The sequence below is a fragment of the Nipponia nippon genome, unplaced genomic scaffold (assembly GCF_047370975.1).
Source record: "Nipponia nippon isolate SJK-2023a ecotype South Korea unplaced genomic scaffold, ASM4737097v1 scaffold_2, whole genome shotgun sequence".
Lineage (NCBI taxonomy): Eukaryota > Metazoa > Chordata > Aves > Pelecaniformes > Threskiornithidae > Nipponia > Nipponia nippon.
Genome location: NW_028262336.1, coordinates 10,570,072 through 10,597,309, shown reverse-complemented (window position 1 = coordinate 10,597,309; position 27,238 = coordinate 10,570,072). Strand labels below are relative to the sequence as shown.

General features: G+C 41.4%; 1 protein-coding gene across 2 annotated transcripts in view; it reads right to left on the bottom strand.

Moving 5' to 3' along the window:
* ALCAM (activated leukocyte cell adhesion molecule) overlaps positions 1-27,238 on the bottom strand; it is a 121,921-nt gene that overhangs the window by 32,704 nt on the left and 61,979 nt on the right. For both annotated transcript variants that reach the window (XM_087758300.1, XM_087758301.1), the window contains exons 2-3: positions 3,465-3,565; positions 501-720 (exon numbers count right to left, since the gene is read on the bottom strand). In XM_087758300.1, the coding sequence (XP_087614426.1) occupies positions 501-720; positions 3,465-3,565 (321 nt within the window). The remainder of the gene's footprint in view (positions 1-500; positions 721-3,464; positions 3,566-27,238) is intronic.

Genomic DNA, 27,238 nt, shown 5'->3' with positions numbered 1-27,238 from the left:
AGGGGACAAAATAAGCATTTGGGGCTAGCAGCTTGTTTTCCAGCCTCTCGGTCGCTCACTCGCAGTTTATACCACTGCATACGAGCTGCTCGGAGCTGGTTTAAACCTCTCCGCTGATCTCATCCCACAGACCGCACACAGTTAATGCTTCCCTCCTGCAGAAAAATTCACCCGGAGAACAAATGGAAAATAATCAGTGCTAATTTTACATTTTTCATTTCCAAGGCCAAATGACATCACATAAGTGAGTCATTATCAAAGCCTAAAATTCTCTTTGAGCCAGCACTTATCATGAATAAACTGCAAGTGCAGGCAGTCATGTTACGTAAATGCCACCAGTAGATTACATTTTTGAAAGCTGCAGAAATTTGCTAGTCTTAGTAATTTACTCAGCCAAACTTACTTTCTTGGCGTTAATCTTTCCCTTAAACAAAAGTTTCCGTAATTTACGATTCAGATGCTGATGAATGTTAACGGTAGTAGCAACTAGATTTACTTACTGAAGACTTTGACTATCGTTGGCTCTTCGGAAACGTCATCTTCTGTAACTAGCATACATACAAATCTCTTTTCATCACTGATTCTTGCATTCTTGATGGATAATGTATAGTTTTCTGAGAGACTCAACCTGTCTTTGTAGTCTGGTACATCATCATACTGTACATTTTTTTTGGTTGATGATCTGAAGGCAATAAATACTGGAGATCCATTTGGCATTTCCTATAATAAAAGGATAAACACCTCTATTTTGCATAAACACTCATTCAGAAGCTCCTGAAGATCTGCAATTGGTACAAACCCATAATGTAAAAAAAACCTGAAAACTACACCAGATGGCTTTTTCCTGATTAATTTCTCCTGTACGAACAAGAAATTCAGTGTAGTACGAGAGGTAGTTTAAGACTGCCGTGGTACACATTGAGAATATCATCAGTAGAAATAATTTCAATCCCTTGGCTCTATCTCAGCATAGTGTAGGGCTTTCTCTGATGAACACTGGTGGTTCTGGCACCACCTGCCTCTGTGTGTATGAACAAGTATTTGAAATAGAAGCATTCGTCAGCTAGGCTCAAAAGCTTCAGTTTCCTTTTTTTGCATGATTGTTTTACATATTCATATTGTTTGTCTGGGATATTCAGACTTCGTTCCAAATGCAGGATTTAATCAGGCATAACTGCCTATTTTATTCTAAATTAGTTTTTACCTTTTTTTTTTTCTTTGTTTTTAAAGGACCCAAGAGCTTGTGGCATGGGAATATACATACAATCAAATATTGTTATTTATGCATCTCAGTCTAATCTGCAAAATATCATTTTCTAGACATCCTCCTTATATTAATAAGTATGCAGTTGCCATCCTAAGAAGGAATATAAAGTTGACTGCCTGGTACAAACCTAACATACCAAAAATTTATTTTTATGAGAGACAAAGTTACAGGCTGAGTTCTGCAGGATTTCATCCTCCCCACCCCCGGCCGCCGAGCAGGGACAGACACTGCCTGCCTTTAAATAGTGAGGTGAAAGGCTGACTCCATCTTTACGTTCAGTATTGTGCTGCGGGCTGGAAGAGGTTTTCATTCCCTTTTATCCCTTGCACCTTGCGGCACTGATGCAAGTAGTGTTCCCAGCACAATACCTCAGCTTGACTGCAGAGCCCACAAAAGCATGACGATGCCGTGACAAGAGATGAGTGGTGTCAGAGCTGGGCAGGGAGCAGGAGGCAACAGCTAACGTGAAGTTTAAATTCCCTTAGAGTCTTCTCCTTCTCCCACTTTAAACTTTCAGATTACTACACAGGAAAGAAAGCTTTGCCTTGACTGGATACATGCAAAGTTGGCTGTCAAGTGCAAACGAGCTCTTAACTCCATAAATGTACCCAGCGCACGAGCACGCACAGGCAGACACTGAAGGAAGCAACGCCTGCTCATGCCATGATGCAAGTCTCCCAGTGCCCCTGGGCTCCCACCAGCAACCCAAATTGCTACTCCCCAGGCAGCAGAGCAGAAAACAGAGTTCCTCCTTCTTCCAATGAAATAATCACTCAACCAAAAAAACCTAAACCAAACCCTGCCCCTGCTAAAAACAAGCGTTGCCATGCTGGGAGCTGCCCTGGGAGAATGGGTATCACTTTCACTTGGTTGTGTGGGCTGTGTGAACAATTTCCTACAACAGCAACTGGACAGGCTTTTCTGCACATTAGGTTTCATGTCCCTTTCCACTTAGGAGAAGCTATAATGTCTCCATTTGCTGCTTGGTACTTCTCCGAGATGAGCAATCCAAATGCACTCAAAGAGATAATGCATTTCTTTTTCTCAAAATAGCCTTGCACCTTCATACAGATGGACTTCTTCCCAAGAGGCATCAGCAGACTACAAAGCACATTGCAAAATGTAGGCCCTGCATATCTTCCGAATGCTTATATGAAACAGTTTCACTGTCCCTTTTAGGGAAACGTCCTCCACAGACTTCTGACTTCACTTCCCAAAACACGTTTGTGGAGTAGGAACTCTTGAGCGGATGAGGGCTGCAAAAGCTGCAAACTTCCAGGTCCAAGGTAAGGAGCCGGGCGAATTATGAAACACCCCCAGTGGCAGACCAGCCTGCTGTAAAATAGGCAGGTGGATGCCATTTAAAAACAGAGAGAACTATGTAATTTTAAATCCACCATCAGAGTAAACATCACCTGTTATTGCTGGCAACATTTTGGTTTGAGCACGAGAGGAGATTTAGATGAACTTTACATTAGCAGGAAAACCACTTGTCCCGATGTCAGTCTGAAAAGCAAAACGGGTTTGGTATCCTGGGGGTTTGTTCCACGTACTCTTCCAGGTTTCATTTGCCTTTGACAAGCTTATTCTCCTTTTGGCCCTGGATACTGATCGTATATAGAACTGCATCCTGCGGTGTTCCTACTGCAGGCTGACCGAGACAACTAGGAGAGCATTGGCAGTTTTGCCCGTTCTCCACATGCCAGAAATGACAGAGTGAAACCACCAGCAGGTCTGCTAAGGTCAGATCTGCCCTCTTCTTTGCTGTGCATTAAACACACCGAAGCATGAAACAGTACTGTGACTGTCAGATTAACCAGAGCTGGGGACGGTGCCTTCCCAGGGATGAAGCACGCCCTGCTTCAGGCAGCCCGCTTCAGAAGTATTCCAACGTACAACGACGGCTCTGTCAAGTGAGTGAGACACCACTGGGTAACCTGCCAGATCTCTAATACAGGTTGGCAGAGAACTCCCGAATAATTATTTCTCTTGAACAATGAAATTAATTCCTCAAACCTCTAATCAATGCTTGGCAGAAATTATGCAGATTGGAATCTTGCAGTCTTACAAACACAGGAATGAACGTCTTTGTATCCAAGGCAGAAATCCTATCAATTAGAGTCTTGTAATCTCACACACAAAAAATACACATCTTCTTATACCAGCTCTAATGAATGTAAAGGTAAGCTATACTTACATATTTCCATTTTCCAAACATAAGACCATCTGGTACTTCTAGACGACAAGGCATAGTAATAGTATCTCCATATACTGCATTTACCGTGTACAATCCCAGAGCTAGAGGAAGAACAGAAAGACAGGAAAAAATTTTAAGTTTTTTCTTGAATTTCCATATGCTAGCTAATGTTTGGTTCACAGCTATTACAAAACAGAACCACATCCTTTGTAAATGGGTATTTTCCAGCATGTAGGATTTATCCCCAAACCTCTAACAAAACAGGATTCCTGGCACTAAATTCGTTTACTTAAACATTCTGACCTTTTCGGACCCATGTTTTCTGCTGCAGTCAGTGAGAGCCAAGTGGATGTTCAAACAGGATTGCACTCGCTCAACTGGATGAACACATACACTACAATCAGTATCCACAGCTATTGTTCTAAACTTAGAACTTGAAAAGCAAAATCCCTAAACCTTTATTTTTTTCATCTGAAAAACCAGCCACTTCTGCCTGGAGAGGTTATGCTGCAGTGCAGTATTGTGAGGAGGCCAGCAGACAAGCGATATTCTGACTGCTGCAATACATAAAAACTTTGAAAAGAAAGAGTGTTCTTTAAGTGCTGGGTTCCCTTAAACCTGGGAAACAAACTAGTCTGCACATTTAGATTTTGGAAAAATGAAGTGAAATGCTTCTATGAATTATTTAAGAATAGCTTTTTTTGAAACCTCAGCACAATGTTACTGTGCTAGTGCATACAAATTTACAGAATAAAACTGACCCACTTATTTTCATTGTCCAAAACGCATGAATTGAACAAAAACAACAGACCCTGAACTGATGAAATGTTAAAACACAAGGAAGTTTAAAGAGGAAGATGTTACAACTTGGTCCATTTGCTATAATGCAATTTTACTTTGCTCCTATTTTCCGTCGTTCCCCCTGCTCTCAGCGATGCTGGCTGCTCCTTACACTGGAGGGCGGTTTTGCCTCTGGTGCTTGCCCGGTGTCACTGAGCAAGTGCACTGGCTGCCTGCTCTCACCCACACGTCTGCGCTTTTTGCCAGGGTCTTCTGCCCAGAGACTCAGGATCTCCTCCTTTGCTTTCCCTTCATTTGCAACTGGAGCTACAAAATCAAAGGCTTGCTGCCAAAGAAACCTTATTTCTGGCAATGTAACCAGGGCCACAGGAACACTCAGGCTTCTAGAGACATTCATTTTTCCAGAGATTCAGCCCTCCTTGCTAGAGCTGGAAAAAGCAAACCTGTTCCCACGCACCCCCACCAAAAGACCAGAGCCGCAGACCCCTTATCTTCTCCCGAGTCCCAAGGCAGCCACTGGGATGACCTGACAATCCTCTTGCTTTCTGCACATGTGCGCTCTATAGGGAGGTTTTCCCAAGGGATTTTTTTTTTTTTCTGTAAACAAAATCATGTATCTTCAAAGAGCCAAACACTGGATTCCTTGCCTACAATTTAAACTAGAAAGACTCCAGAGCATTTTCCTCAGGTGAGGACTTCAGCGCTTACTGTTAGCACCAGCTTGTATTTATCATTTGTATCACAGCGACAATCAGGCTGTGATCCGTGCTGTGTGGTACTGCACAAAGAAATAGTATTCCAAAATCCTGCCTTAGAGAAGCTTACAACCTAGACAGCATTGCGTGGTAAGGCAGAGAAGCAGGCAAGCAGGCTGGAGCTCCACAGACTAAAGGAATGCAGGAGATAACAGGCACCACTACCCACACATATCTTAAACTTTCCTTCCTTCACACTGCTCCTTTTCAACTGAACAACTGCTAATCTGATTTTGTAATGTAATTAGTCACAAATATACTTTAGGTACATCATTTACACTACAAGGACTGCATGCTCTAATTTGCTGTATGGTTTACGAAGACCAGCTGGTTTCTAAATGACAATAGCAGTCAGACCACTAGATGGTGCTGAGTAAGTGCGAGCTCTACAAATGAAAGAAAAATTTTTTTGAAGAGATCGGCTAAGTTCAATTTTATGGAAATAGGACCGATGATTTATGAAATCAAACTATAAACAGAAGTAAATTCAACGTTGGAACAAATTTTTCCCTTGGCCCTCTCTACACTCATCCTCATCCTGATCTCCAGGAGGGGACAACGCAACTTCAGCTTTGCAAGTTGAATCCCAATTTCATTTCTGCTAGAGCTAGAAAAACCAGCCCTTTTTGGTTCTGCTCTCCCATGGGTGCAAAAGTACAAGAGACTCACAAATCTGTATTCAATTAGTAAGCTGGTTAGTACCCTTTCAAATTCCAGTCAAGTGTCATTTCGTAATTTGAAATTCTGTAATGGTATTTTGCATCACATGGAAAAACAGAAACTGCTCCTCCTGCAAGGAGATATTCCCTGTCATTAGGGGAAAACGAAACGATCCTGTGGGAACTGTAGTGTTGTTCTCTCCTAGATGCCCATTTAACCCCTGCAAGTTGCTAAGGTAACAACTATACGCTACCAAAGACTTGAGAAACAGCCTCACGAGTGTGAATGGAACTGTTTCTGGAAAGGATTTACATTTATAGCGTTTGGAGCAGGTAACTGATGAATGGCCTGACAAAGAGAAAGACTGGCCTCTGATTTTAGAAGAACTCTTTCATCTGAAAGGCATTCCTCCAGATGGACACTGCCCCCCCCCCCCAATCATGTCTTGCCATAAATTCTGCCTAAACTAAAATCATACAGTTTTCTAGGAATTTATTAACACAGAACCAGAAAGACATAGATTTTACTTTAAATACAGAGAAATAGTCCTTACAAGAATACAGGAGGTCTTGCTGTAAAATTTTCTCCTCCCACTTCTGTAGCAACAAATCTAGGACATTTAAGGAGTGATGCAGTGATCTCCGCAAAACAGCTTTGCAAACCTATACATTTAAGAAATAAACAAACAAAAAACCCCACCTCAACAAATTTGGAAATTCCTCTCTCTGTTGCTATTAGGTGTATTTGTAAAATGGTGGGATGAAGAGGAAAATGATCGCTTAACTATATGACAGTGCTTACCATCAACCATCATTTTCTGAGAGCCCATTACATAGTTTCCAGCTCATTCTAGGAAAAAGAAAATGAAAGCCAGATCTACAAATAGGTAACAAATTGCTCTACGCCTTAACACAACACAGGGTCAATGTCAAGGCCCTCATATCTCATTAACTGCAGGACGGCACCAAAGCAACTGCAGGGAATAACACTGCAAGAAGTCACCGGACATCATGCCCTGCCTTGCTGTATTTCTGATGCACCTTTCTGTAGCTAATTAAGAGTTCAGCCAGCTCCCCTGCGTGATTTTCAGATGTTGCCTTCTAGAACTGAGCCAGTGCTGTTAGTAACAACACTAATTCAGAGGCAGGATCTCATCCCATGCATGCCGGGAGAAGCTCTACTTGAACTAGCTATGAATTACACATATACAGCAGGTTAACCCAGCTAACTTTCCTTCCATGTCTTTACATACAGGTTTGAGCAGGCTGAGGTTTAACTCATTCACCCCTCTGATCCAGTCCTGAAGAAACTCTACTTTGAGCCAGATTAAACCTCTCCATGTAGGTTCAGACACGGGAGAAAAGCAGCGGCATCAGGAGGTACTAGACTCAGAGAAAGATCCCAGCAGGACACTGCTAAATTGAGACAGCATTTGCTGTTGATGGTGTTAATTACAGTACTTTCCATGTCCCCAGGACAGTGCTAACTGGCATCCTTCTTTGTCCCCCTCTCTGCCTGTGTATCACAGGGGAAGAACCAAACAGCACCACATATTTGGGTAACAAAACAAAAAATCTGACTACTTGGCTTAAAGGCAGAGGAAGTGCTGGTGTTACCTAAATCTTCACCAAAAGTATATGATGCAGGTCATAATTTAAAGTAATTATTATTTTTAAGTCAACAGGGTCATATAAGAGGAATGAATAGAAGGTGAGTATCTAAAAATCAGGACGCTGATGTTTTTCCAAGGAAATAACAAAAGCTGTAGGAAGTGTGTGGAAGTTAGCCATGTTTTCCACCTCTACCTTCCATTTGAAACAGTGAATATTTTCTTGCCACAAACACCTTTTTTTAAGTGCTTAAGAGCAAAATTTTTCTGACAAATGTCAAACAGACCAAGGGCTGTTCAAACACCCTTTAGATGCAAGATCCACTGGAGGCTATGAACCTAAAAACTACCAACTAGCAGAGGTACTGCCCAAAACGCATCTCCACCAGCCTGCTTGGCTGCCTCACAGCACAGCCTACTTGCAGTTACTAAAGCAATGGAAAATTGGGCAGCTGAGCCTCCCTCAATATCCCGAAGTCTACTGATTTAAATGATATTTTACATCTACAAAGACGTCCTGTATTTTCCTTCTACACCGAGTTTTTTACTGCTGATGCTTCTCACCTGGCAGGTTCTGCAATGCTGCTTTCTATTAGACTTTCTGGACCCAAGGAGCAAGGTCTCATTACCAGAGAACAGCAGGACACGTTGGCCACTGTGGTCCTTTGCAGCAATCAGCAGCAGCAGGCAGGGGAGGTCAAATAGCAGCTTCTGGAATGGAAGTGTCTAGACCCAAGAGGTATTATGTCTACTTGGCGCCCACTTCGGAAACTGTAAGTTATGTTTGGCACTCCAAATCTTTACTTGAGGTTTTGCCCCTCCTATCTTATCTTCAGGTAGCCGAGATTAGCTTGTACGTAATACGTTTTGGGAGGCTAAAAAGCTCTGCCTAATGAAATAAGTATTTTATTAAGTTTCTTGTTATCAGCTCTTAAGTAGCAACAGGTGGATTTTTCTTTCTGCCCTTCCCACCACTTCCTAACGGGATTTCAGCTATACAGGCACACACACAGGTCCTCTTGAGCATCTGTTTAGGTAGCAGCCAGGAAACATCAGCATTTCACAAAAACAATAACTGTGTGTTCTTAAGATTAAGAAGTCACCTTTTATTAAGAGTACTTTTTTTTTTTTTTTAAAAGGACAAAGCAGTATATGAATGACAGCTGGGTGTTGGTCCAATGCAAAACATGTTAGGAAAAAAGCGTCCAGCTTTGAATGAATGAGACAAGACTTGACAGCAGGTACTTAATGTCCCAACTGTTGATACTGATAATGCCTTAAGGTGGCTTTTAACACCAAAAAGTATTTTTCCATTTAATTAAAAGCACTATTCAGAGAAAAAATTAAGAGAGTTCACAGAATCACAGATTGGTTGAGGTTGGAAAGGATCTCTGGAGGTCATCTGGTCCAACCCCTCTGTCCAAGCAGGGCCACCTAGAGACAGTTGCCCAGGACCACGTCCAGATGGCTTCTTCGTATCTCCAAGGGGGAAGACTCCACCACCTCTCTGGGCAAGCTGTGCCAGTGCTTGGCCATCCTCACAGTAAAAAAAGTGTTTCCCAATGTTCAGAGTCATGTCCCGTGTTTCAGTTTGTGCCCACCGCATCTTGTCCTGTCATTGGGTACCACTGAAAACAGTCTGGCTCTGCCCTCTTTGCACCCTTCCCTTCAGGTGTTTGTACACATTGATGAGATCCCCCCGAGCCTTCTCTTCTCCAGGCTGAACAGTCCCAGCTCTCTCAGCCTTCCTTATGTGAGAGAGACTCCAGTCCCTTCAACATCTTCATGGTCCTTCATTGCACTCTCTCCAGTACGTCCATGTCCCTCTTGTACTGAGGAGCCCAGAAATGGACACACTGCTCCAGATGTGTCCTCACCAGCATCAAGTAGAGGGGAAGGATCTTCTCCCTCGACCTGATGGCAATACTTTCCCTCATGCAGCCCAGGATACCATTAGCCGCCTTTGCTGCAAGGGCACACTGCTGGCTGATGTTTGACTTGGTGCCCACCAGGACCCCTGGACCTTTTCTGCAAACCTGCTTTCCAGCAGGCTGGCCACCTGCTATGCTGCATGGAAGTTGGACTTCTCAGACAGGACTCAACTTCTAACTACTTTTTCTCCCTCTCTTTTCCTTGCCTGGCAAAAAGTAACTTTTCCAGTAAGACATTCAGTAAACTTTCAAGTCATTCACAACACTGATCATGGGAGCAGAGAAGAGAAAATACAGCAAACATGACATGGACCTCATGTTTCTCTACCTGGGCCTGACAAAGTCAGCTGAAAAAAGGGCAAGTCCTGTATGGATATAATGGGACTTTAATCATCCTTTTTGCTGAGCTACAACAGCCTGGGAGCCAAACACCACTCAGCCTTGAGCCTGCAGACCTCTGCAACAGAAGCCCAGGTGCCATTTTTTCAACAAGCTTGCTCTACTGAAAACAAGCCTCTTCACGTGAGCTACAACAGGTGCTCTTACGCACAGCTCACACAGGCATGCCCTTGGTCATTAATCTTCTGACACAGCACAGAAAACACAATATACACTTCAGGATGTCGAAAGACTGGTCAAAGCAAGCAAAAAAAAAAAAAAAAAAGGCTTGTGTTATCAAAATTCAGGCATATGACAGATCCCATTTCAGTTTGGTGGCTACGATCATTCCTAGTTTCATATGCTGGGCATCAAAATAGTGAAGCAGGGCAAACACTTCAAAGAAAATTCAAACACTGATTATCTTCATCGTACAAATATGATTAAAAACAGAAGAGTGTGTGTTTGTGGATATGTTATCTGATACAGGTTATATAAACAGTATATTGTTTCTTATCTCCACTTGTTTAAATAGTGAAACAAATCCACACGTGGGTGACTAGGACTTCAAAAAGACTATTAGTTACAAGAGAATCATCAACATTATCCAAGAGGGAAACTAACTGCAGATAAACATATCCAACAGTATTTAATGTAATATACACTTGTAAAACAACCTAACAGAACTTGCTGAAGGGTTCCTTATGCTTTATCACAGTATTCCTTCAATGAGTTTTAAACCCTGAATAATATTAGAGCACAGGCAATTTTAACACCAAAGGAAAAAAAATTCTTTATCATCTTATAAGCACTGATGCAATGGACGGCAATTGCCCTTTGGAATCACCATTGCTAACTTGAGCTCTTTGAAGATGAGGAGTAACTGAACGGGAATGCACATCTGGGGTTGGCTTTTTTTTTCTGGTAAGACCCAAGTCAAAACATGGTTATGACTCTGGAAGATGTTGAGTTCCTTTCAACAAGCTGGTCAAAGAAACACCTACTGAACTCCAAAAACGCTAGCCAAACACACAGGAACAGGAGCACTCATGCTTAACACTGATTTTGGCAAGTACTCAGGCAGATGAGGGAGATGGGGCTTGGCACCCAGCAACATCAAGGCATCAGGCAGTACATATCAGGAAAGAGGCAGGGTATTTAAAGCTGAAGAGATACTGAAAACACCAGAGAGCAGGCATTAAATGCCAGCAGAATTCAGCTATCGTTACCCTACAAGAAGCATTATGCTTGTTTAAAACACAGAGTTTTTCCTTATGAATGAGGAAAAAATCCTGAAGGAAATATGTCAGCACTTCAGAAATCCTCTCTCCTATGAACACTAACAACTAACATGCTCTTAACTCCTTTCTAATTCCATATAAATCAAATGTTTTCCTTATCAGTACAAAGAAATGAGCTATAGTTAGAAACTAGCTGAGATAACCTGTCCCATCTGACCAAGGCTGCATGGGCTCTATCACCTTATCAATAAAGAAATCCTCAGTCCCCTCCAGCCTCCAGACCAGAGATGGAGGAGGTTAACGCATGCTTCTCACGGGCATTTTGCTCTGTAGTTCAGCCAGTCGTGCACTGCACGGGATGCAGAGTTTTCCTACACGTGCATATATAGCTTGGCTTTCCAGGTAACCCTAAGTGTGAGCTCAAGGCTGGGACCTCCATCCGTTTAGCTTCAAAGTCCCACGGAGCACTTCAACCACAGTTTTCAAAGTCCTAAAACGTGACCAAAATAAGACTCCAGGTGCTGTGTGCCTGTTCACAAACCAGACTACTCAATGCTGTTTATTTCACTGAGGGCTCTAAGGTTTCAAAACACCCAGCTGTTTCAGTATTTCGGTGGCTATCTTCCCTGCTTCCCACAGCAGAATACAGCTTTCGCATCATAGAATCACAGAATGCTTTGGGATGGAAGGAACCTTTGAAGGTCATCTAGTCCATCCCCCATCTGTATGCTCCCTTCCTGTAAGCTTTGCTTCTAGCTTCATTTGGAACGATTTTAGCATAAGTTTTTGAAAAGATCGAGGGAAATTTCAATCTGCAAGGCAGAGGTCTTAGAAAGTTATGTCCTTCCAACAGCAGATGGTTTTGTAGTAGATGCTACAGTGCATAGTTTACAGGGGTTATCATTACTGTAAGCTTTACCCTAGGGAGGTTCACACTGAGCTTTTCTCTGAACATTTTCTATCATCATCGCTGCTAAAGGAGTACACTGGAGAACATACAGAAGAAAAGCTTCTTCAGTCTGAATGTACCAAAATACCTAGATTGCATCTAAATAATGATGACTAATAACCTTTTGTGAGCTTAGGAACTTCAAATGTTACATATAAAGCAATAATCATGACAGTAATCATAATCATCAAAATCTTTTAGAATTTTTGATAGGTATGCAAAAGAAATTTGTACATAGTCATACACCTTTAAAATTCGAACGTCCATCACTAAATGCATTATTGTTGTCACTTAAATTAAAACAGATACTGCTTTCCAAGTCAGCGAAGCTTTCAAACTACATAAAACCAGCTGCTCCTAGCATTAGCTTCTGCAAAGCTTGAGACCAAACGAGCAGTTCAAAGCTCAGTAACTGATGCAAAATGCTACCGCAAAATGAATTACTTGTGTCAGCGCATCAACCTTCCTACCTTCCCACCTCAGACTCTGTTCCAGTGCCCAGCTCCAAGAAGACAAAGGAAACTGCTAAGACCAATAGCTCTGAAACGGGACCAGCAAAGCTCTGGTTTGCTTGGCAGCAGTAAGCGCATGTCTGTTTTGTAATCCAATCCCTTTTAAATCAGGAAGGCTCCAAAATCTACTAAAGAACTGGAAGGAAAACGCATGAAAGCCACCAGTGCCTTTGTACCACACGAGCTTTGTTATAGCAAAATTTTCCTTTCAAAGGGAAAGTCCTAAGCTTCTTTCCACAAACTACCATCCCAAAATATCACCTGTGATTTCAATGGCACCTAATCACACTATTTTACGTAAACCCTAGGTTTTGGCTCAGAATTACTTAACTCTATTTCTGGATTCGGTGCTAATCCAAAACCAGATTTGTTTTGCAAGCTGATTTGTGGGTTTAAATTTTCAAGTCCTTGGAGTAAACCTTACAGGTTTTAAAAGGTTGCATATATAGTGGCGTGGCTGTAAGTAGGAAAAAAAGTAGTGTAATTCCAAGCAAATATTTACAAACAGGACTTAGGAAAAAAACCATCTACCTACTTAAAAATGCTTGAATTAGTGTAAGGCTAGCAGAGACAATGTTTCCACAAGATCTGGGTGGAACCACGTCAAAAGACACATACAACATTGGCAAGTTGTGGTCAGCATCAGAAAACCCAGCTGTGTTTTTATGAGCATCGTACAGCGGGGAAAAAAGCTATCTTTCCCACAGTTGATGCTGCAGCTGAAAGGCCACTGTTCGTGATTTACAAATTTTTACAAAACATTGCTTAGGCTAGTTCTCATAATTCAGAGGAAGAGATAAGGTGGCCAACATATCTTCTTATAAATCCTTCTGTTCAAGATGTAGCCATGACTAAAGGAACTATGATTAATTTTTTTTTTTTTTTAGCATACTGGAAAATTGAAAATAATTTATTAGAATAGTTACCAACATATGGTGTGACTTTTTACAAATGGTCCGGCACATCTGCCAGGGAAGTGAGTTGTAGCTTACAAAAGTTGGATGATACAAGCTATCTGCCAAGAGATGAGCAGCAAATGTGGGAAAACAGTTTCTGAGTCAATACTGCAATGAGTTTCAACTTTAAAGGGTATACCTAATTAGGCAAAATGAGATCAACAAAGCCTTTGTAGCTTGGTGAAACTTCTCACTCTGAGAGAGTCTGAGGTTAGCCTCTGGCTGCTCCTGCAGTGTACTTCTGTTACGCTTCTCAGTAGCCCTTCCAAAGCACTTTTCCATTTGCTAAAATTACTCCAACTGGTTTTTATCTTCTTGTCATGCTAGTCAGCAATGCTGCTGTGTATCCAATAGCTTAAAGGGGCTTAAAAGTTTCTATTAAGTCAAATAAAACCTGTAGCTCAAAAATAATTAGCTAAAATCCCTCATTATATTTTGCTATGAATCCTTTTTTCCTTTTTTTTAAAAAAGTCAATAGACAGCATACTAAAAATAAAGCTGGCTCTCTTGCTTTTTCATAACTTGGTATTGACAATGAGGATCAATATACCCCACAGGCTAATAGTGCAGAAAAAACACATAATTTACACATAAATGCTGAATAAAAGGCTAAACAGCATATGTTTTTCACATCAGAACTATAAGAAATTTGTTTTGGTACTCTAAGTAAGCGTCTATTGCCCTGTCATCCTACATTTTTAAGTCAATGTCAAGTTGGCAGTGCACCAAGGGAAATGACCGTCTGAAAAAGGAGGCTGAACTTGTGCCACTTGTATCCTTCCCCTTGGGCCTGCTGCTGCTTCACTGCAGCGAGAGGCCTGGGAAATGGGGCTGCGACTGCGGTGGCACCAGAGCAGAGAGGGCAAAGGGGGCCCAAACCTGCTGGCTCCCTGCAGGGGCACCGGGAAGCGAACAGAGCGTTTCTCACAGGCTGAGACACTTGGGCTCCCTTCCTACCACAGCCATTAACCTCTTCCCATCAGCCTGCACAGGATTAAACCAACAAGAAGCAACCACAAGCTGACAAGGAGGTGGTCACTGCACCCCACTTGGTCACTTGCTGTTTCTGGGAGCGTGCAATCACAGCAACATGTTAAGACTTCACTGTGATCACCATTTAACAAAAAACATGTTTTTGTATACTGAGTCTTCTTAAGTGTTCATATACTGTCCAGCTTCTTCAGGATGAAAGGAGTGATCCGCAGCAGCGCGACGTAGATGAGGAAGTTGCGGACGGAGGTGAGGTCCCTGACCCAGGGTGCTCCTCTCCAACTATGGAAAACACAGGAGAAAAAAACCCTTTTCTTTCACACACATTATGATCCATATATGCTAGTAAAGTGTGTGCTAGCTTTTCTATATACAACTACCCCTTGTAAGTACATCCCTTTAGATTTTGGTCTGTAAGGATCCATAAGCAGATAAAGAGGACAAAGAGCAGATGGACCTTCCGTATACAGTTGTTTTGAAGTTAAGCACTAAGAAACATATGCCTTATTGATCTATGCTCCAACTCTTGCATCAAAACAGAGGAAAAATAGTTCAAGCAAGCCCCTAGCCTTGGAAAAGCAGCCAGTAAATAGCATTTTCTTCTCCCTGGCAGTGGCCAGATGCGAGGAAGCACACAAAGACTACAGCATCATAGGAAAGTCTGACCCTGAATCCACCTACTCCCAATCAAATACACAGAAGGGTTCCGTGGCCACGGTGGCAGAGCCAACAGCAGCATTAAAGCTATTTCATTTTCCTCCCTTGCTTTCTGCACCTTTTCTACTTTCACTTAGTGAAAATTGCGTGGTTAACACACCTAAGGCTTGGCAGAGCAGTAACAGATCCATACCACCCACTATAAAGTTAAATAAAAAAAACCACACTGAATTTCTCGATAAGTGAAAACTCAGTAGCAATTCATATTTTACAAAAAATGTACTTCCCAAAACATGTATATATTTCTTACATTTCTTTAATCATGAAGGAGTCTCAAGAGAAAAATCAAGGTACCAGAAAGCAAATCAGAGAATCATTTTGCAAAGTACGAGGGGAAAAAAAAAAAAAATCACTGATCACTCCAGTTAAAAGTAAATAAATGCAATGGAAAAAAATTAGGACCTAGGAAAAACAAGGTAACACAAAAAATTTAAAAAATAAATTAAAAATCAAAACCAATGCCACCACAGTACTCCCATGAAAAAGAATCTCAACAGCAGACACTCTGCTAACCACCTTCCTCTTGTGAGCTGCCTGCATTCTGCCTACAGTCCTCCTTATAGGAAGGGGCACTTCCCTTCTGCCCGTCTAGGATCCTTCCACGTTGAAAATTAGTGCCTGACAGTTTTCAATACTGTAATTTTTTTAACCATGCTTGTTGTTCCTCTACTTCAAATCATGATTTGCTCTGTCAAGCAATCCTGAAACAAAGGAAAAGGCCACATCTCTACTATTCAGCATGTTCCAGATGTGCAAACCTCACCCTCTCCATTGCCTGCACGTTCACCTGGGCATTTGCTTACTCACGCTAAACCATCCCAAGGTTCAGCTGCCCAGCTTCTGCCACAGGCTTGCTCTCTGCTACCAGCATTCCCCTCTGCAGCAAACAGGGCTTCCAGCAAGCAGAGAAGAATCTGTGGGGAGAAGGCATCATTTTTGCTTCTCTTTCTTTATCAGTGCTCCGAAACATTTGCAGAAGCTCCAACCGTATTGCTGTAATAATCCCGTACACCCCAATGAGTAAGAAATAAAATATTTGGTGAATGCAAGTTTGGTAGGCAACTTGCAGAAGTGCACAATGCAGCTTCCACCGACGCTCTGCCAAAACGGGCGCCCAAAATCGTGCATCCAATACCGTGTATCACAGAAACACGTTCTTCCAACCTGCCCTTCATCAAGGCTGCGGGGTCCACAGCTAATTAACAGGCAGTGTCCTGCCACACTTCTCTGCTGCAGGCACACTTACCAGACCTGCTGCTTGCTGGTTTTAGCAGTGTTTATTCCCGAAGAAATCAGCTACATTTCATCAACAGAACAAACCATAACCTGCGACTGTAATGCATACAGAATATTATTTTCCGTGAATGAGCTTCATTTACTTGTGGTGAAAACCATGAGCTAATCACTTAAAAAAAAGGAAAAAACAAGCCTTACAGAAGTCACGACTTTAAAGGGCACAGATGAAGGACAGATTTATCCTTCCATAACGCTAAGTGGGTAGAAAAAGCTGTACATGCTGTCAACAGAAAATGTCCAGCCCTTACCAATTAGGGAAGTAGATTGGTAAATGGAAAGCATCAGCTTTGTGTGCCATCAGGGGGCTCTGGTTGGATGGACACCCCCCCAGCTGATGATAGGCTTTTGGCTGCTCTATCTGTTTTCCAACTGCGTTCCCTACTGATAAGGGAGAGGACAAAGCGACACAGATGAGATGAATATAGCCTCCCGAAACCATCAACAGGTCTTTGTTACCTGGAGACAAGACATATCATTTTACTGATAGCACAATAACATAGGTGAGGTGTGAGGGGGGGAAAGCTCATTGAAAGTATAATGCTATAAATCCTTATGATTTATGCTAAAATAAGTGACTGACAGCTCCTCTGAGGCTCTCTTTAGATTTAATGGGCTCCTCACAGACACGGCTTTTTAAATTTCACAGATGCCTGTAGCCAGCCCTGGTACTGGCAACTGTCTCCTGCTGTAGGAGGATGAGCTGAAGCAGATGTGTACTTTCACCAACGGGAGAAATCAGCATCACCGTCGTTTCTGAAAGTTTTGTCTTTGCCTGCCTTTCTTAACCCGTATGCTGAAAATTAACAAGTGTGTCAGCAGCACAAACTGCAAACTATATATAAAAAGAGTTAGTGTTACACAGACGATTATTCAGTGGTGAAACACAGACACACAGATATGGAAATATGTAAGGCTGGTGTGACTTCAGTGCCCACCATTTCTACTTGTGGATATTACTGACATGTGCGATGGTATGAAACGCTGCCAAATATCGGGGTCTGTTTCCACCTCATATGTATTTACATATATACGTGCATATATAAGCTAGCATCTGATGTGCTATTACTTTTCTTCTTTGCATGAATTCTTCATTGTTTTTACAAAAAACTGCCGCTCAGATCTGGTGGATGGGCTCACAGCTTACAATGATTTTCCAATATAGTATAACATTAGAACGTATAGGTACTGTCCAGTTATTGAACAAATTGCTCTAAGTCTCAGCTGCCCTCTGGAGAAAACCATGAAAGGTTAGAAAATGCTAAGTATGCTTCCTAGTCATTTTTTAAATTAATATGCGAGTTACTTTCTAGAATTTTAAACTGTAGGCATTGCTTTCTGTAAATACAGTGTTGCTATAAAGTTTAAAAGCAGCAGAATACATTGTAAGGCCCATCTGTAATTCCAAAAAGGGTACCAAAGAGTTACTGTAAGCACATGAAAACAGAAGCAATATCGACATTCAATCTTTCAAATATTTATGCACATATTTATCTTCAAGAACAAGGAGTCCCACAGCATGAGGATGAGGGCACAAAACATCAGCGTTACTACTAGAAAACAGTTGTGCTGACTAGGCTTCCCTCCCTATTATTATACATATTGTGGTAGCTTCCTGAAAGTCCAGGACCCCATTTGTAAGATAATAAGGATCCCAGCCCAACCTTCAGGGGAGCACTTCGGGACCCCATGGAGCCACTGTTACTTCCAGAGCGTAACCCCTGCTCAGTGAGCCCCCCAACTCCAGGCATGCAGCACGTGCCTCTGCCACAAATAAAACCTGGTACGTGGTTTGCAGGAACAGAGAAACTTTGACTACCCGGGTAATACACTATGCTGGCTTTAGGGAATACGTTCACTACATGCCAATCATTTTGACGTAGTCCTGAACAGCAGTATCAGAAATGATAGCAGCTGCACAGACTTGGATGCTTGTAATTTTAGATTTCGATGTGAATGGTTGAGTAAACAGCAATTCCTTCAGAGTAGCCCACCTCAGCTAGATGTGTGGCTTCCAGCGCAAAGTGGCCACACTTATGCTGTCATTGAAACTCTGTAAACACATATCTGGGTGTGAAAGTTGGCCACTTTCTCTAAATAACTGTCAGAAACTCTTCTCGGAGAAGGCAATCATGTTTTAGTTAGCATGACAGCTTCTGCAGTGCATTATGCCCTTGTAAACTGCACTAATGCCCAAGTGCACTTTTAAGTACAGTTCAACATGCTGTTTTGACCTACACTTTTGGGCCATAATTACCAATTTCCTTACCTAGGCGCTGCTGCTGCTGCCCATATCGCCACCTCCCCCTGAGCAGGAACATAGAAGACAGGTCTCCTGAGTTGTTATTTTGATTTGTGGCAGGAGCTTTTACCTGTGCTCTGCTAGTTATCCATTTTTCGATGCTAACCATGTACTCAGGGCATTACCATTTTGCAACAACCATCAAAGACAAGGTGTTTGCTACATAGCCCACATGTTGGCCAAGCACACAAGCTACTGCAGCACCAGGCTGAAGCAGATCGCCTACTGAAGGGCAGAGCCTTCGTGCGCATCTTTATACCACAGTACTGCAAAGTAAATGAGAGGTACCTTGCTTCTTTCCTAAGAGCCATCTTGTGTTTTCTGCAGATGACAGCATTCGCACAGGGCCCGGTGAGGGACTGCTTCAGCTTTTGGTAAGTTAAAAGCATCCCGGAGCCAGTCAGTCACAAGTTGTCCTGCTGTGCTGTGGCTCTCAAAGCCACCATGCCCGAGGGGGCTCCTGGAGCACCCACTACCTACAGCCCTTTCTAACCACTCCTCTGGGTCAAGAGGAGTGCAACTGTGCTGGATACTTGGCAGAAAACACTTCTGAAAGGCCAAAACAACCTCACAGCTACTTCAAGCCATCTCTTAGTGTCAGGAAGGGTGCTAGGATGGCTCAGTGGGGCAAAGGATCTGGCCCACAAAGCCAAAAACTTGTTATTCTGTCTTTTGTGAGGAAGCAGAATGATTTTAATAGTCTCCAGCTTCTGTAAAAACGTGCACTAATTAGCACACATATTTTAAAAAATGCTCCTATACCTAATTATTCTGAAGAAATCCTGAAAACTAATTATTAGTTCTGGAATCCTTTTTCCTTTTCGGAGCCAGATGGTGCCCTCCCTAAAATACCAAGGCTAGAGAATTATTTATGTGAGCTTTGACCATGCCTGAACAGCTCAGGGAATGATGTATGTTTTTAGTGCCCTGATACTGACAACAACCCTTTTTACTTTAAATTAATGGGAAACAAATGTCACACAGTGAAGATAAAAGTGACTTTGCAAAGTTGTATTCTTTAGAAGTTGCCTATTTAAGAGACCAGGGTCCTTGCAGAAATGTCAGTATCGGCTTGTCTGACAGAATGGAGGGATGCCATGGCACGTGCGTGGGCTCATGACACGTGCATAGTACGGGTTGTGTGTGCATGGGGGGGAATCAATAGTATTTGGGAAAATGTATCTAATTTTAGGTTGGTCTTAATTGGGTCTCGCAAGAAAAACCCAAAAAAACCAACCAAACAAAAAAACAAAACCAAAACCCCAAACCCACCCTGAAATTCCACAACACAAAACCAACCAACCAACCAGAATAACCAAAGCCACCCTACAGCAAAGAGCTGCTGCCTTTACTTTCTCATAGGTATAAATCAGCTTTTTAGGCTGATTTGCTTTAACTTTTTAATAGGCCTTTTTTTTTTTTTCCTTTAAATGCATTTGATATGCAAATTTAGTCTGAAAGACAGATGTTCACAGCCTAAACCAAATCCACAGAATTAAGTGACAGCAGTGAAGAGGCTGGGGTTTGAGATCTGGTGCAGGCACCGGGTGTCGCCCCTCTGGAGCAGGGCTTCAGCACAGCCCCTGCTCACCAGCCGCTCCCCAGTCGTGCCTTCCCGCCAGAGCACGATGGGGACCTTTGAACAGGAACCCACAGCTTCTGTGCACGAGGACCGTGAAACTGGACCTTCAGAAACAGCGCTTGGAAGTACCCTTTTAAAAGAAGTCAGTAAGAGCCTAAAAATAGCAAACTTCCCACTTACAGATTACTGTTTTCACCAATGGATCTGAACACAGTTTCCCATGGACATAACAGCTATTACACTTATTTTAAAACGGCAAAGCAAAGGTCCGCAGACAGGCAACGCCTTGCCCACCACGGACGAGGAGGTCTGCCAGCTGCGGCAGAGCCGGGACAGGTAGGAAGAAGCCATGGACAGCTGGCACAAAGAAGCTTTGAATTGGGTGACAGACCACCGCGCTGCAGAGTTGTAAGAGGGTTTCTGCAGCACCATTCACTTTATACCCTTGGCATTATCCTAAGACACCGTTTAATAAGCACCAGGCCTCTGCTTTGAGGCTGAAATACCAACAAGTCCCTAAAAGTAGCTTCGCACCTGAACTTGCCTTCTGTGCACCAACAGCTGCTCCAAGAATTATTTTTCCTCTCTAGACAGTCCATATAAGTATCTGAAATTGGCTGCTGCAGTATTGAAATGAGTCCAACATAAAATTTATATCCATCATAGCTATTTAAAAAAAAAAATCCCTCAATACATTAAGTACTCTACAATCAAAACAAGGCACCTTAAATCAAGTCGAATGCATCTGAGTAGGTTTTCATCACCTAGATTTATCTTAGGTACATGTCATTTCTTTCTCATTAAATTGCAATATGAGCCATTTTGTACATATAAAAATATTAAAACATATTTTCTTCTCAAAATGACTAAAATGTGATAAAAACCCACACAATACTCCCCTTGCCTTGATGTTTTCAAGAGAGTACCATATGGCTTGTCTGAACCCCTCAACAAGATGTTTCCTGAATTCAAAGCTAATTTGATTTGGCAGCTCCTTCTTTAGAAAATGTAAATTCCCATAACATATTTTAGATTATATTCTATCTAACAAAACATTGTTTTCTTGTCATAAGTACGAGCGAGCTTTTACACATTTTTCATTTTCACCGTGAAGGTAAATTCTTCAGCTTTTCGAACTGGCAGTAGTAGTATTTTCAAACACAGTATCTTTGCACATTACTGATAAAGTAGTATTTCATAGCTGCCTCCATGCCTCCCCTATATCTCACGATATTAGGCACTCCAAAGATCTGGAGTATGTGGTAATCTCTTGCTTAAACAGCCATGCAATCTAAGTGAGAAAGAAAAGCAAAGGAGGAGAACAACCTTATGGAAAACCCTTTTCTTCTACAGGAAAGCTGCAGCACAAAGCTCTCGTGACCAGTGGAGGCCAGGCAGGCAGCATTTAGCAAGATTATTACTTTGGATTGGGTTCTGTACAGTCCTGCTAAAGAAGACCATCCTTCCTAGGACTCGTCTCACACACCAAAGAAAGAAAATCAACAACTAAAGGCTCTTCTGGAGAAATCAGCTTATGAGCCCAAATGAAATGCAGTAAATGTTTTGGTTTTGTCCTGGATTTCGCACCAGGCTGAGACCCTTTATTTCCCAGGATGGATACAATAGCTACAACAGAAAATGCTATTTAGTTACATTTCAGAGAACAAAGTAGTTTGTCATCATAGGATGCTTCTGTACTCCTGAAAATAACTGCAATACAATTAGTACGATACACCTTCTTTAGAGCTGTGTGAGAGGCTTTTCTTTCCACCTAAAGAAAATGAAGCTCACATGATTGTGCTGCTCATGGATACCCCACAGGAAACCAACGGGTTAAGAACCTGACAATTTCCATTACAGTTTCACAGGGAAATAGGAGATACTTCATATCCAGAAATGTCATGAAGTTGGGGGGGGGGGGGGGGGGGGGGGAAGATAGCGGCCAGCTGAGAAAAAGGCTGGAAAACAAGCTTAAATTGACAGGCTACCAGAGCATCCACCCTGCGGAGCAGTTCGCAAGGCTCCCAGGAGGAGATAAGTTTCCACGAGAACCTCCACCAGCTTCATCTCCAGAGGACACACTGATGGGCATGAAGCCACAGAAGAAATAGCCATTATTAGCTCTACTGCCCCTCATTTATTTAGTAACCTCCCCGCACCTCTATTTTCAGTCGTTTCTGCGGAGAAGGGTAATCTGGCACGAGCCGTCAGGCTGCACAGACGCAGCTCTTGGGGAGGCAGGCACCGGGGAGCGTCAGTCCCAGCGTAACGGACAGACAGATACAAGGGAGCGTCAACGCCCTCCCCAGTATTTGAAGAAGTCATCCAGCTGAAATGATCCTTAACACACAAGGTGAGCTACGAGACCCGTTTTTCTCTCCCCAGCTATTAAGGGACAAAACAGTGGTATATTGTTCTAGCAGAAGTATCACTTCATTAAAGCTATTATTTGAAAAGCAGGAAAACAACAGGAAAAAAGGCCTTCCATCCCAAAAGCGACATTCAGAGAATTCAGAGGGCACAGCAGATTTGCTGTGTCAAGGCACAATCCTAGCTAATCTTACAGAAGCAATTCTAATTAGGCAGGAAATGAAGAACAGTTCCTTTCAGGCTGGCTGAAAGAACAGTGGATTGATTTAAATCAAATCACTGATTTTAATCATGGATTTAAATCAACCAAGCAGGACACCTTGATTTAGCTCATCAACTTTAATCTTGTACTTTTTACTTTTTTCCTAATGAAAGCTCATTCATTTTGTTACGACAACGTGGGGAATTGTAAAAAGCCCACGCTTTATGTTAAAATGGATTAAAATTTTTATTCTCACTCAACATTGATGACTTGTGACTACAAAGCTTGAGCTAACTAATTTTTTAACAGCTAAACAGCATCACTTTTTAAAAGAATTCAAATTTGAAAGCTCATACATGGAACACATTGCAAATTATTTTAGAGAGAGTAATAAATTTAGACTTTGATAAATATAAGGGATTCCTGCTTAGTTTTCTTCTAAAACTATATAGGTGAAACACTCCAAACTTGCAACATCATAGTTTTATCTTTTTGTGTCAAAGAACATTGGAGCCCAGTAAAAGGTAATGCATTACATTATTGAGGGACACCTATTGATAGTATGAAACCTGATATTACCCAGCATTCTTTAAAAAAAAATAAATTAAAAAAGCTGTCAAGATACTATTGTGGCCTCTGCTAATAAAAAAAAAAAAAAATGAGGAAAATGTTGGTGCTGGGATCACAATGCTGAAATATTCAGAGTACTTCAAGTACAAGATACAAATCCTGATTAGATGCCACCCAGGAAAACCAAAAAAGCTTTATAATGTATTGTGGGGAAAAATAATGCAAAGCAAGTATCAGCAGAAAGGAAGAGGACAGGTACGGACAGCACTTGTGCTGGGAAAGACCCGAAGGTGACAGAAGAGCAGAGTGGATTTCATGTGTAGGTACTTGTAATACAGTGTGGCAGCAATGTAGGGAACAACAAAGTGTATTAATAAGAATGAAAAAAAGAGACATTAAAATGATTTAAGGGATGTTTCAGGAGAGTGGGCTGACAGACACATTACATGTGGTACGCCCAAGCATTACTGGTGTACAGCACCAGTGTTGAGTGTTTCATTCAATGTTGTTTCCCTTTTTCCCTTTATTTAGAGCCTTGCCAGAGACAAAAGTCAGAAAACGCTCATTTTGTACCAATGCATGCCAAGACATACTCCTCCACATAAAAGGCTGCAAACCAAATACAAAATTCCATGAGCTAAATACAAGACAAAAATACACAAGGCTTGTAGCCGAGTAATATCTCCTTTTAATTGTACGTACAAGTCTGGTTTTGTTAGGGAAAACTGCCTGATGAAAAATATCAACTCTTAATCCTTGTGAGCTACTATTTAAATCTTCACCAGAGTGCTAAGGCTCTGCTAAAAATGAGCAATGAAAAAATGGTGACGCTTTATTCATCAGTCCTGCCCTCAGTAGGCATTCAAAGCTGCGGACTCCGAGCTGCTTATTTCCATGTCAATGTCTTAAGCGCCTTTCCCTGCTCCCCTGAGCTCTGCAAAGCTTTGACAGAACGATGGGGATGGAGCCCATCCCGAATCATTTGGAGCCAAAGCAAACCTAAACAAAACTTACAATCCCCCGCAAAAGATTAAGCATGTTTGATTTGCTCAGCCATATTCTACCTCAGCAATCTCTGAGGATAATTTTCCCCCTTTTACTGACAATGTTTCTGAATAAGAAAAGATTTACATTTGAATTTGAAATGTTAAGATAACTTTGCCATACTCTTCCTTACAAACTGCGGGAACCCAAAGCACACAACTGATAAGAACAGTCAATCCAGAAGGAACATTCAGAAGAAAAAAAAACAAGGCACGGTGGGTAAATGATGAAGATTTAACAAAAACTCGGAATTGTTGGCCTTCGGCGTAGACGTGTCAGATTAATTTAAGTACAGCTTCAACGGCAATGCAGAATTTCTTCTGCTTTACAATTAGGAGCTTCAGCTATTTAGTTTTGTGTATTTGCTTGGGAGATAATTTTCTAAGGGCCAAGCTACATAATTTATGCACTAGTGGGACTCTAGATAATTGAAGTTATCTACTTGCAGCTCCAAGAGGTTAATAGAAGAACACAGCTGCGGGTTGATTTGTTGGGTACCGCAGCCTTGGAGGGTTGAAGACTATGTAGACATGCAACCGAAAAGCTTTGCAACAACTTGAATAGGCCCAACCTTTCACATAACAACAGCACGTAACTGTGGCAAAAGAAACACTCTCCAAAATCATGGGTATGATGCCACCGAGTTAAGAGTGAAAGTGGTGGCACTAGGGATAAAATAAGCTGTGTGAACTACAAACCCTGCTAGTATATTAGTCTGTAAGTGTCTTTTGCACACTAACTCTTCTTCCCTGCATCCCCCTCCCCCAGTAGGATTAGATAGTGCAATTTATACCATGGACCAGACGCGTTTTTGAATGCTGGATCTGTTTGTGTCACCCTCCAAAGTTATAAACCAAGTTCACGTAATGTGGTGTGGATGATTCAACCTTGGTTTCCCCTTCCAGCAGAGAGGGGAGCGAGGACTGAAAAGCTCTCTCAATTTCAGCACTTTACTTTCTCCACTCAGTCTTCACACCTGCATCTTTTAAAATTACGTGCTTCAGCTGAAAGTAAATACTCAATGCATTCAAAAATCTTGGAAAAAAACATACTATCTGTCCTAAGAGAGCTTCCATAAATCACACTATTAGAGCAGGACAATGAAACCAGTTCAAATGCTATTTCTCAGGGCATTGAAGACACTTCACTACACACAAATTTATCACACAAACAAGAAAAAAAAATGACAATGCACACCTAAACCCCTTATGAACCTCAGCCTGTATGAGCCCCTCTGACAGTAGGAAAGCTGCACAGTCTTACAGCTGACGAATGCATCTTTTAATTCACGTGTTTATTTTTTGAAAATCATTAAGCTTGCTAAAATTAGCTACTAAAGAGAAAAAACATCAAACCTTTTGGTAACCAATAAAACCCCAAAAGATAAAGAGCGTCTAGTTAGTAAAAGAATAGCTATTCCAGCTGAATACACCTATGCTAGCTGCTGTAGTCAGTGCAAACCAAGGACAGACTTTTCCCGTTTTCCATCACAGCCAGAACTACTATGTGTAGTCACTTATCATACCAGAAATGCATGCTTCGGAATAATTACTGAAAAATACCTTACTCTGTACTTTTCACCAGATATTACTTTGCAGATTAATTCAAAGCATAAAAGCTAATGATAAGATAAACTACGGACTTAGCTGTTTTCTCTGCGGAAGGACACTTGCTATGTGCTGACACACCTGTTTCCCTGCCTCTTCCTTATTTCTTCTATTCATCTATCAAAGAAACAAACCCACACTTGTCTTCTGGATACAGCCACTGGAGGGGACTGAGGTGTATATTAACAAGCCGCCTTTTGGCTCTGTCATATTCAAAGGAGCAATACACTAAGGATAACACTTGTATGATTTTCTTTTCCACCTAACTTCACGTTGTAACTTTAATGAAGAACACATTTAAACAGCTATCTTCAGTCCTATGGCTTTTTAAACCTAGGTTGTTTTTTTTTTAAATGTCTACATATTTATGCATTAAAACCTGAATCCAACAAAAGAAAGTCTTCTGAATAATTCTTTCCTCAGAATTATGGTTCATCACCTTAACGCGTAGTTCGACTTTCACCGAACACAGAATGCATAATTTCTTATCTTCACTCTTTACAGAGGATATGCCATCTTAAACAGAGTTTACATTCTCCCGTGATAACAGTTGCTTCTAAACAAGCGGATAAAATTATTTCCATTTATAACTTGTTTCGCTGGTTAAAAAAAAAAAATTCCACATGAAAGAAGCTGTATAAATGTGAAATTATATTAAAGCACTCATTACTCCTATCAGGAAAAACAAAAACAAACCCAAAAGAAAATTCAAGTAGAACTTATTAGCATTACACTGAATATTTTAGGCCAAATACTAGATCTTTGATAGCTGATTTTTGCCTAAAGAAAAATATTTTTAATTGTAAGATTTACACATTCATTTTTAGAACAAATGCATGTATAATCTTTTCCAGATACTGAAGTTCTAGCTATCATCTTTCTGGGGGGATAACTTTAAAATTTGTATCTGGTATGAGCTGGAGCCAACATATGTGATTTTAAAAGAAAGTCACATCGCAAATAATAAGTTCAACATTTGATGGAGATATATATATATATGATATATTCCTAGATTTTGAATTATTTAAATATACATGCCATTAAGCGTACTCTTCCTTCCCTAGTTATAAAATTTTATAAGCTTACTATCCTAAAAAAAAAAAAAAAAAAAAGACTTGAAAATTTAAATTTTGGTGTATTTCAGTACTTATAGGCTGGAAACCTAACAGTACTTATTGTGTAGTTAGTGCCAGTAGTAACTTGCTTCTGCCACTGCTGAAAAACCACATTTGTGACCAGGTTGTGACTTTTCCCCTCCCTGCCACCAGTTTAAAACAAGAGAAGGGATACAATTCAGCTGTTCCA